Below are 12,190 nucleotides of genomic sequence, written 5' to 3'. Positions count from 1 at the left end.
TTCCAGCCTTGTGGCTGGCGGCTGGCTGCCTTCTACTGGTGCTGTGCAGAGGCTTTCCCTAAGGCTGCTGTGAGCCTGTAGGGTTTCCCCCTAGGCTACTAAGCTGGGTCTCTGGAACTCTCTCCAGCCCCAGTCCTCTCTGAGATCTCCAGCAATCCCTAGCCTCACGGGGCGGGCAACGGCAGCTGGGGGTCGCCCCGCCCTCAGGGCTTCTCTCCCGGCCTCTGCCGGAGCCGTGAATGCTGGGCGTGGCCCCTCTGCTAATGGCAGACAGAGAGTTTTGTCTACTGCCTGGGCGGAGCTCCGGCGTTTCCCCTCCGGGTCGCAGGACCGGCCTTTTGAAAGTTCCCCCCGCCCCGGTCCTCTCCGAGATCTCCGGCAATCCCTAGTCCCACGGGGCGGGCAACGGCAGCTGGGAGATCTCCGTGCCCTCCGTGTCTCTCTCTGGGACCCTCCGGGTGCCCCGAGCACCTGGCTGGATCCCCCCGCCAATGGCGGGGAGAGACTCTCCCCGCGGGCTCAGGTGTGCAACTCCAAAGTTTCCCTCTGCGTTTAGGAGTAATTGCAGGGGGTTTAGGTAGGGTTCTGGTCACCTGTTTCCACCGTCGCTCCTCTGTTGTGTTCTCGCTCCTGCCCTAGACGTGCGTGGATCCTCTGGGGGCGTCCGTTGGAAGAAAGCCGCTTGCGGGTACCAGGCTGCCCGTCGGGGTCGGTGAGCCCTCACCTATTTCCACATCCTCCTGGAGGAAAGTCCATCCGCCTTCCGATGTATAGTCGCGTGGGTGTCTCAGACGTCCTGAGATGCTGTCTGGATATCCTTTGTCAAGCGATAAGTGTCCAAATAATTGTAGACTCGAAGGGCGAGAGACAAAGAGGACTACTCACGGCGCCATCTTGGCTCTTCCTCAATAATGATGCTTTTTGCCTTAAGTATTCTTTATATTTAAATAGCTACATGAGATTTTTTCTGATAGGATTTTTTTGACCAGTCTGTGTCTTTAAAATGTATATGTTTCTCTCTTTCTCTCTCTTTTTTTTTTTTTTTGAGGAAGATTAGCCCTGAGCTGAAATCTCCCACCAATCCTCCTCTTTTTTTTGCTGTGGAAGATTAGCCCTGACCTAAAATCCATACCCATCTTCCTCTACTTTATATGTTGGATGCCTGCCACAGTATGGCTTGACAAGCAGTGCATAGGTCCACACCCAGGATCTGAACTGGCAAACTCCAGGCCGTTGAACACAACATGAGAACTTAACCACTGCACCACCAGGCTGGCCCGTAGATGTTTATCTTTTTAATAGTATATACTTGATGTTTTAACCTCAATCTCACAGCTTCAAACTGTCAAGATTTTAACAGGCAGAACCCTTAATACTGAGTTAATAATATTTTCATATTTATTTCTATTATCATTTTTTATACTTACATTTGACCTGTTTTCTCCTGTTTTTCTTTGTTCTCTTTTTCTCCTTCTCTGTAGCCTTTGAATTAATTCTATTTTTTAATATTCCATTTTCTACCTCCATGCTGAAGTTAAATACTCTATTTCTATTTTTTAGTGGATACTCATTTTTAAAAAGTGTACACAATGGAAAGTCTGTTAAATATCTCCACTTTTTTCAAACCAAATAAGACAATATGAACATTTTCAATTCAACTAACTTATCCCACCTTGTTTGCCAAAGATATTTTAATATTAGCACCATATTAGACACTAGTCAGAGTAGTCAGCCTGTGGAGATTTGAGTACTAGACTATCAGATTAAATTGCCTCCATCAAACATCTGTTCCATACTTTCCTTCCAGGGTCATTTTCCATCTTTCTTAACTATACTTTTGAGATTTTCTAAAATTTTCCGCTCCTGAAAATATTTTTCATCAACCTAATTCTTCAATGAATAAGGACCAGAATAATAATTGTGATTTTTAATCCTCTTTCTTGATTTTCACTGTTGCTCTCAGTCTAATTATTCCTTTGGGAGGTGTTTCTCTTTCCATTTTTACTGCTTTAAAATCTCTTTGTCATTCATGTTCCACAATTTCACTATGATGTATCTATCGATTTACCTTACTAGGATTAGTTTGGATTCTTGTCTTTAATATGAGGATTTATGTCTCTAATGACCTCTGGAAAATTCTAGTTAACATCTAGTACAACATCACCTTATATCAATCTCATTATTTTCTGTTTCTGAAATTTAAATTAAATGGAAGAAAACAGAGGAAATTCTAATAAAATATTGTGTACAATCTAATAAAACCTTATTGTTTTTCTTCCTGTCCTTTAACTTCTCTTTCATATTTCACCTTTAATTTTCCACGGTCTGTTCTAGGTAATCTCTCAAGATTTGTTTTTTGTGTTATTATTAATCTCTTTAGGATTTAGCAGATTATTTACTCCGCTGTTTAACTTATCCATTATTTTATTCAGTGATTATGTGAATCCTTTCTAAATTTCTTACTTGATGCTTTTGTGTTAGCTAATGGTTTCTGTTTTTTTTAATTATTTAATTGAGATCATAATAGTTTCTAGCATTGTGAAATTTCAGGTGTACATTATTATTTGTCTGTCACCATACATATGTGCCCCTTTACCACTTATGCCCCTCCCCGCCCCGCAACCACTTTTCCTTCTGGTAACCACTAATCTGTTCTCTTTGTCCACGTGTTTGTTTATCTTACATATATGAGAGAAATTATGCATTTTGTCTTTGGCTTATTTCACTTAACATAATATCCTCAAGGTCCATCCATATTGTTACAAATGGGACAATTTTCTCTTTTTTATGGCTGAGTAGTATTCCATCATATATATATATACACCACATCTTTATCCATTCATCAGTTGATGGGCACTTGGGTTGCTTCACCTCTTGGCTATGGTGAATAATGCTGCAATGAATATAGGGATGCATAAGTCTCTTTGAATTATTGATTTTAAGTTCTTTGGATGGCTACCCAGTAGAGGAATAGCTGGGTCATATGGTATTTCTATTATTAATGTTTTAAGAAATCTCCAAACTTGTTTCCATAGTGGCTGAACCAGTTTGTATTCCCACCAGTGGTATATGAGGGTTTCGGTTTCTCCACATCCTCTCCAGCATTCATTAGTTTTTAACTTGGTGATTATAGCCACTCTAACTGGTGTAAAGTGACATCTCATTGTAGTTTTGATTTGCATTTCCTTAATTACTAGTAATGTTGAACAACTTTTTAAGTGCTGTTGGCTATCTGCATATCTTCTTTGGAAAAATGTCCTTTCACATCCTCTGACCATTTTTTGATGGACTTGTCTTTTTCATTGTTGTTGTGTTATATGAGTTCCTTATATATTTTGGATATTAACCTCTTATCAGATATATGCTTCACAAATATTTTCTCCTAGTTGCTGGGTTGTCTTTTTGTTTTGTTCATGGTTTCCTTTGCCTTGCAGAAGCTCTTTAGTCTAATGTAGTCCCATTTGTTTATTTTTTATTTTGTTTCCCTTGCTTGGTTGGACATGGTATTTGAAAGGATGCTGCTAAGACTGTTTTCAAAGAGTATACTGCCTATATTATCTTCCAGGAGTTTTATGGTTTCACATCTTACTTTCTAGTCTTTAATGCAATTTGAGTTAATTTTTGTGTATGGTGTAAGATAACGGTCTACTCTAATTCTTATGCATGTAGCTGTCCAGTTTTCCCAACATTATTTATTGAAGAGACTTTATTTTCTCCCTTGTATGCTCTTTGCTCCTTTGTTGAAGATTAGCTGTCAGTAGACGCGTGGTTTTATTTCTGGGCTTTCCATTCTGTTTCACTGATCTGTTTGTCTGTTTTTCTGCCAGTGCTGTGCTGTTTTGATCACCATACGTTTGTGGTGTATTTTGACATCAGGGATTGTGATGCCTCCAACTTTATTCTTTTTTCTCAGAACTGCTTTAGCTAGTCAGGATCTTCTGCTGCTCCATGAGAATTTTAGGATTCTTTGTTCTATTTCCGTGAAATTGGGATGCTGATTGGGATTGCATTGAATCTGTAGATTACTTTAGGTAATATGGACATTGTAACTATGTTTATTCTCCCAATCCAGGTGCATGGAATATCTTTCCATTTCTTTATGTCATTATCTATTTTTTTCAATAATGTCTTACAGGTGCAGGGAACAAAACCAACTTACAAAAATCAATTCTACTATTATACTCCAAAAATGAACTAACAGAAAGAGAACTCATGAATACAATCCCATTTATTATCACAACAACAAGAAAAAATATCTAGGAATAAATTTTACCAAGGAGGTGAAAGAATTATACAATGAAAATTAGTTGATGTTTTTGACAATCTTTTTCTCCTTGCTCTTGTTTCAAATCCCTTTTGTATTCATTTGAATATAATTTTTTCAAACTTTCATACATTGTAATGCTATAGCTGTTGATTTCAAATGATTATTGCTTCTGCTCATTTTTCCTCATTGGTTTTTGTTTGAATATTCTTAATAGTGGGAGGATATTTGTTTAATGTTAATCTGTGGAATTCCTGCGAGGCCTAGATGAAGAGTACAGGATTTCAAGAATCCCTACTTTTTGCAGCATCTCAAATCTAACTCCCAAATGCATGAGCCCAAGAACCATCTGCTGTACTCTGTGCTGTGGAATGAACTCCTGACTTTAGGTTTCCAGTATCAGGAAATGATCTCAGGGCAGCGCTAGTGCTAGTTCCAGAAGGCAATTCTGATTTTCTGTTCCCATTTAATTTCACTTGCTCCATAAATTAGAGCCCATAAGTTCACGCTGTCATGACCTTTTCTTCCCGTTCTTTCAAGGGGATTATATATTATATTTATATTGCATCAATTCCTAAATCTACAGACATCCCCTCTTCTTTCATTTTGCCCAACCCCAAACTTCAAGGAATATCCCAGATATCAGAATTATATTTGTAGATCTTATACTCAATAAGGTTAAAGAACATGGCATATTTTATACTGGAAATTCCAAAACTGATGAAAAAGCCTACATAAACAAAGGTTCCTATGCTTGTCCCACAATTAAATGTTCTTTTTATAAACTCATAGCAGACCATCACAAACACAAGGGCACTCTTACTCTCATATATTTTGAGTAACTGGGAAGTGAAATGTGAAAACTACTAGGACCCCAAATCCTTGCATCAAAGATTTATTCCACCATGGGTCAGTTTAAGACTACTGGGAACAAAAGTAGTCAGTTTACTACTGAGCGCTGACTTTTACAAAGTAAAATTAATACACTTTACTTTGAAGTCATGTGTTCCAATTTCAGTATTTTAAGAAGTTACATTAGTAGTAAATTAAGGCTTCCAGGCTAGACCAGGTCAGGATAAGTCAGAGCTCTTTGCTGAACAGAACAAGTTTCCAGAGGGCGGTCACTGTGCTGCAGGAAGGAGGCCAGTATCTGAATTATTTACCCCGTTGTGACAAGATGCTGGGACGTGTGATATCCTGGGTACTCAGAAGATTTTGGCAAAAAGTGATCAGACATGTCTTACTGGGAACTGATTGATGTCAGCGGAGGGAAGGATTGTCCTGAGAAATAGACTTTCCATCATCTCACACGTGTTTGGGCTCTTCAGCCCTCTCTGCTCTTTCTTGTTTTGGGGCCAGGTCTCTACTTAGGGATCAGGCATCTCTATAGCATTGCTGCCATTGCACAAATGCAGGGCTATTCCCTCTGCTCTGAGGATTTAACTTTGGTTTGTCATCAGATCTCTGAGCTGATCAGCTATGCATCTGTGAAAGACATTTCTCAGACTGTGGAGCCCAAAGGGAGACCAGAGTGCTTGCCTTCGGGTACAACAGAACTGGATCCAGGGATGTTTCTAGAGATGAGATTGCATCCGTCTCCATTGCTCTCCTCACACTAACCAGGTATCCTGGGGTCCCTGCAACTCCAGCATCAGAGAAGCTCACGAGGGAGAGAGAAGCAGGACACAGAGCCCTGCATCTGCATCGGAGGGAGACGGTATCCACAGTCATAGGGGAGACGTTTGTAGTTGAGACCTGGAAAATCCAGAACAGAGACATCCCAACTGTACCCCAATGTACCTGAGAAACAGGAGTACCCACAACTGTCCGTCCACCCAGTGGGATGTTGACTGGGAGCGTGAGTAGGAGTTAGCCACTACAAAGAGGAAGGGTCCATGTCCAGTGCAGAGGAAATAGCCTTTGAAGAGTCTGAGATGGGCAGGGATGTGACATAGAAGAGGGATTAGCAGGGTGGTTGGAATAGAGAAGGAGGTGCGAGCTGTGCAATGGGGGCCATGGGAAGTGGGGGGAGGAAAGACAAGGCAGGTCCTGTGGGCTTACTGTCCTGGATGGGAAAGGTGGGCTGGAGCAAACAACACATGAGGGCCAGGGCTGGGGGAGGACTTTAGAGAGAGACAGGAATGAGGCGCCCAGGGAGAGAAGAGAGGTCTATATGTACCTACTTACCAATGACATTCCCTCCTAGAGATGTCAGACTCAGACTCATGACTAGGGCAGTCAGAGCTTGGGAAGCACCTTCCCAGGTGGCAAGGCAGCTACAGAGGAAAACACAAAGAGCAACGGGGGAGACATGTCTGCAAGAGACCCTGTGGTCAGGGCCAGGCCTGGCTAAGACCACCCTGGAGATGGACGTCAGCAGAGTCCAGGGTTCACACTGCACACACAGGCCACTCGGGTCTCCAACTCCTCCTTGTGTTAGGAGTCTGCAAAGCGCTCTGCTGAGACCCAGGCTGCAGGGCCTCCCCCTGGCTTTTTGAGCAGAGAGGAGTCAGCTGTGCAGCGCTGTGGAGTAACTGCTGGCACAGAAGTACACAGATGTCTGGGAGGGGGTAGCGGATACCAGCGTGAGGGAGAAGTTCTTTGTATTTGATCTAGAAACTCTGTAACCATCGGGACCATCTTCTTCAGTGACACCAGCACCAGCTGAGTAGTGGATCAGCCTCAGCCCATGTCCCAGGTCTTGTCGATACCAGTACATTGAGTTGTGGTTCATATCCTGGGCACATCTCAGTGTTGTGTTCTGTCCTGTTCCCAGGATCTGGAATCTTGGGGTCTGAGTGACACCAGCATTCACTGGAGCTGTGGAAGAGGAGGTAAACCTGATGCTGCAGACAGGACAGAAAGGCTTAGCAGTGGGAACTTGACATTTTCACTCAGGAAAAATCCCTGCCCAGGACTCACCTGCCTGCAGGAGACAAAAGGCCACCCAGCACAGGAGGCCATCGCTCATGGCAGGAGCAGGGCAGATGGAGGGGTCTTCTGGGTCTCTGCTGATGACAGGGAAGAGGGCTCTCCTGGGAGTCATTCTGAGATGTCACTCTCCCTGCCTGCGCCCCAGAGCCACCTGTCACAAAGGCACGCCCCTTCCCCCAGAAGGTCCAATCAAAAATAAATGTACAAGGAACAGCTTAGAATGGGAAGAATTCATTTCTCTGAATTAATGCAAGCCTTACAAGTTGTTCTTCAGCTTTTTGCAAAACAATTTGTAACTTTGTTTTTATTCCTGTGGTAAAATTTTTAATATAGTGGTTTTATGTATCTGCTTATTTCTGTAGTTTTGAATCTTAGGGAGGGTCCTATGGCTTTCTGATGCCCTTTCTGGCTCTGTTGTCCCAAATACTGCTTCAAGTATCTGTTTCTACTTTGCTTACTGACCAGCATCCCGTTAAGGTCCTTCTGCCTACAAAGATTCTCCTGGTATCTGGTTGCCAGACCAGAGGGGCAGGCTCATCAGCATTTGAGGAATTGTTTGCTCTGTTTCTCATCAATTCATGCCAGATGGGGCACCTGCCAACTGTAGCTACAGCACCTTCGTATATACCAGAGCACTTGCTTCCCAGGTTTGGGGTGAGACAGCAGCAGGCAGATCAACCTCACCCCTGTGACTGACCTTTCTCTGTGGCAAAATGATGGCTGCTCTGCACTGCCGATGACCTACTGGCACAAAGTTGTACAGATGTGTGAGGGACTGCGGGGAGGTGGCCAACTCCAGGGTAAGTGAACAGTGCTCTGTTCTTTATCTGAGACATCTGCTCCATGGCGAAGATCACCTTGTGAAGAATGGCTGCCATGTATTAAGTCACAAATATCATGGAGCTCAAAAACTGTATCTTGTTGAACACAGTGCCACACTTAGGAGGACCCTGTAATTGGTTCAACACTCTGCAGTCATGATATTCAAATTCTTAATAACATTTTCACCATGAGCTCTGGAAATTATGTAACCAATCCTGAGTTCATGGAGCGTACTCAGGATTGGATCTGTGGTCACCTCCTCATATGCTGGTTTCCCTTTAGCAGAACCATATGTCAGGGGTATCGGTGACTCGCATCTCTGGAGCCTTGGAGAGAAGGACACAAACTAAAATCGGAACCAAAGGAGGAGCCTGAGGTTGAACCACAACGAAAAGCCTTGAAGCTGGGGCCTGGCTAGTCCATAAGTCGGTTCCAGATCTGTGCCTTGGACTTCTCTGATCCAAGAGACAGAAGGACACACACCACAGGACACTGGTGCCCGGTGAAGCCCAGAACAGAAAGGAGTCCAGGTCAAGACTCGTATTTCCTGGGATGGATACTTGGGGCCAAAGCAAAGGAATCTCTTCTCCCAACAAGGAATGATCTCTCAATAAAGTCCCTACTGCCTGTGGTCTGCTCAGCCCCAGCACACAGCGTTCGAGCATGAAGCCTGGCTCTGTGTGTGTCTGATGGGAACTCAGAATAATTTCCTTGTAGATGATAAGTTTTTGTCAAAATATCATTATAAAATGATTTGAATGATTGGGTAAATGAGAAGAAAATGAAAAAAATGAGTAAACAAATTTCATGAAAGCAGCTTCAACCAATTAGAAAGATCTTTTGATGCTCATTTTATCAACCCATCTACTTCCAGACGGAATTGTCCCTACTGTGGACCAGGCATCCCCCGGGGTTTCAAGGATGTCTTTGTCCATAGCACTTTCCAGGAACACCTAACTCTCCTAAGTAGTTAGATGTGTATTAAAGAGGAATTGTTCTAATGGGAAGAGATTTTAAATTTCCACTAAAAAGCTGCCTGAGCAAAACTAATCTATAGCGATAGAAATCATATCATTCGTTGTCAGCAATTTAGAGACCATTGCAAAGGGGCCTGAGGGAACAATATGGGTTATAGAAACGTTCCATATCTTCATGAGGTGGGTATTATGTGCGTATATACATACATATTGCTCAAAAATTATTGATATGTTCATGGAAAGTGTAATTTTTATTGTATATACTTCATATGTCAATAAAGATGATTTTAAAATGCCTGAGGAGAGATGTATGTTACATGATCCAGTAAATTTCATGTAATGAATCACCAGCATAAATATTTCCATTTCTGTGATGTATGAAGATTTCAACTATAATGTTTTTGTGAAAAATGTGTTCACATCTGCCTTTTCAAATAAGAAATAGAGGGAGAGCTGTCAGAGACGAATAAAAAGAATCAAGATATCCAGATTCCTATTATGTACCAGTTACTTTATGCTTATTATATTTTTATACAACCCTGGAGGATGGTATGATGTCTAATTTAACATCTCATCTTGACTGGGCCACTGAGTGCACAGATATTTGGTTAAACATCATTCTGGGTGTTCTTGAGAGGGTGTTTTTGAATAAGATGAACATTTAAATAAGGAGGTTTTAATATTAGATTAACATTTTAATCAGTAAAGCATATTGCCTTCCATAATATAGGTGAGCCACACCCAATCAGCTGAAGACATAAATAGAATGAAAAGACCCATCCTCCCCCAGGTGAGAGAGACTTGTCCAGCTGGTGGCCTTCAGCTGCAACATCAGCTCTTCCTGCTTATTTGCCTTCAGACTTAAACATGGGCTCTCCCTGGATCTCCAGCACCACCAGCCTGGCTTTTAGATTTTGGACTAATCAGCCTCCACAATTGTGTGAGCTAATTCCTCATAATAAATAGAATACATACATACATGTATATACATATATATATGTATATTAAGGTTTTATTTCTCTGGAGAACACTCACTTATACAGATAGGTATTATTAGTCTCATCTCATAAAAAATCTCAGCCTCACATGTCAAGAAACTGGCCTCAGGTCTTGACTGGCAGCAGGTGCTGGAATTGGCATCAGAGCCAGGTGTCCATGACGCCTGGTCAGGGCTCTTTCTCTGCACACTCTCTCCTTGGTGAACTGATCCGTGTCAACGATTTCATTAGAGCCAGTGTGTCTGAAAGGGACATAGGGGACAGCATCCTGATCTTGAAGGAAGGTGTGTCTCTTTATGAAAATGCGTTCTAGCGCAGAGTTATAAATGTGGGGCTTAAGAGGGAGACAGAGCAGGGTCTGAGTCCCACTTCTGCATCATCCTCGGAGCTATTTGACTTGGTCAAGTTATTTCATTAAAGGGCAAATTCCCTCACCTTTAAAATGAGAACAGTAATTTCCTTTGCCTCTTAGGCTTTTTCCTGATCATTAATTGAAATTTTAAACACGAAGGGACTCTTATTTAGGATATAGTAAATTGTCAATAAATGATAGAATGATTTTTTTCTGAGTCTTCTGCCTGGAGCAGAACTGAACTGTGTTTGTGCATTAATGTACTCAGGGCTCGCACTTCTGTAATGGACCTGCCCTCATGTGACAGGAGGTTTCCATAGAAACAGTCAAATGTTTAAGGTAAATATTATACATTTAATAATGAAGACCTTAAAACTCAAAAGGCAAGCAACATATTTTCATTTTCTATTTTATGTGTTACAATACCTTGCACAAAGTAAGGGACCCAAAATGTTTGTCCAGTAAAAGAAGCTAGGGAATAAATAATGATTATTTGTGTTCCTTTCCCTCATGGTAATTGTCTCATGTACAGGAAGATGGGCTGTTCCTTGCAAATATCCCATTCCTCTGCTGTGCAGCTGGGAAGGCAGAGCTGTAAACCTCCCTACTCACACAGCCCCCGTGAAAGATAACACATGACAGAGGTCCATGCTGCAACTACAGTGCAGAAATGGTGTGTTTCTTTTTTCTCACAATGAAGGATCGATGGTTATTATTTGCCCTGAAGTCATATTCTTTGAAGCTGTCATGAAAAAGATCATGATAATCACATAGGATTCAGGACCTTCCCAGACCTGCTAATCCGGACCTAGAAACAGGAAGCCAGAAGAGGGGACGTGTCTAGGGGTTGGGGGAACACAGGGGTTGAGGAAAAGCCTTTAGTTTGAGTCTTTCCTCTGCCAGTTATAAAATATGGGACCCTGGAAAGTTGCTTCCCCTCGCATATGTAAACAAGGAAAATAATATTTATTTTGCATGATTTCTGTGAGCATAAAACACAGCACATATAAGTACCAGGAGGAGTATGAGTGGAAGGCCTGTCTGATATATGAGGGACCGAGCCTGTCTGGCTGGCAGCTGCCACCCTCACAATCACTTCCTGAGCTAGGGCAGGAATGTTTTTGTGCTGTTGGCTGCTGACCCTGCAGCGCTGTGCCAAGCTACTGGCACAGAGATACAGGGCAGAGTCCGTCAGCTCCAGGATGGTCAGGTTCAGCTCAGAGCTTTGGTTACCAAACTGCTGCCCTGAGAATCGATCTGGGATATCTCCTTTTTCTCTCACCTCCCCATTGTAATACTGAATGAGGAACTTGGGGCCCTGGCCCAGAGCCTGTTGGTACCAAGATACAGTGTCGTGCTCATAAATAGGGGAACATTTCAGCATCGCTTGCTGTCCTTTTGCTTTGACCACGTGTCTTGGGGTTTGGATGACTCCAGAATCCACTGGGCCTGTTGGGAGGAGACAGAAAGAAGCTGAGAGCCGAGCAAAGGGACAGCCTCCTGCTGCAGCCATCATTGGCAGGCTCCTATTTCAGGCATGGCAAACCCACAGCAGAAGCTTTCACCCTGTGCCTAGGACTTACCTGCTCCCAGGAGACAAAGAGCAACATAGCAGAGGAGCCTGTAGCCCATGGCAGCATCAAGAACCCAAGACATCTCCTAGCTCAGGGGTGGGGTTTAGTGGTCTGAACCACCCCTTTTCCGGATAGGAGCATTTGCCTATGACATCCCTGTTTGATGTCATTGTTCTGCTGTTTCTCTCTCAGAAAACCCCTCCCAGTCCACTGTTGCCCTCAGCAGAACTCAGGGTTGACTACTCTATGTGCCATTCCTGTCCTGCACA

At 42.8% G+C, this 12,190-nt stretch overlaps 2 gene segments (V, D, J or C); both read right to left on the bottom strand.

The window, feature by feature from the left end:
* Positions 1–6,773: 6,773 nt before the first annotated feature.
* LOC124243370 (T cell receptor beta variable 6-1-like) lies at positions 6,774–7,266 on the bottom strand. The segment is given in 2 exon segments: positions 6,774–7,084; positions 7,187–7,266. Coding segments are annotated over 2 exon segments (360 nt in total).
* Positions 7,267–8,298: 1,032 nt separating this feature from the next.
* LOC124243369 (T cell receptor beta variable 5-6-like) lies at positions 8,299–11,979 on the bottom strand. The segment is given in 3 exon segments: positions 8,299–8,366; positions 11,362–11,796; positions 11,931–11,979. Coding segments are annotated over 3 exon segments (552 nt in total).
* Between the last annotated feature and the right edge of the window lie 211 nt (positions 11,980–12,190).

This window comes from Equus quagga, chromosome 8, assembly GCF_021613505.1.
Source record: "Equus quagga isolate Etosha38 chromosome 8, UCLA_HA_Equagga_1.0, whole genome shotgun sequence".
NCBI lineage: Eukaryota > Metazoa > Chordata > Mammalia > Perissodactyla > Equidae > Equus > Equus quagga.
Note: the sequence above shows the minus strand (reverse complement) of the source record. Positions and strands in the feature narration are given on the sequence as shown.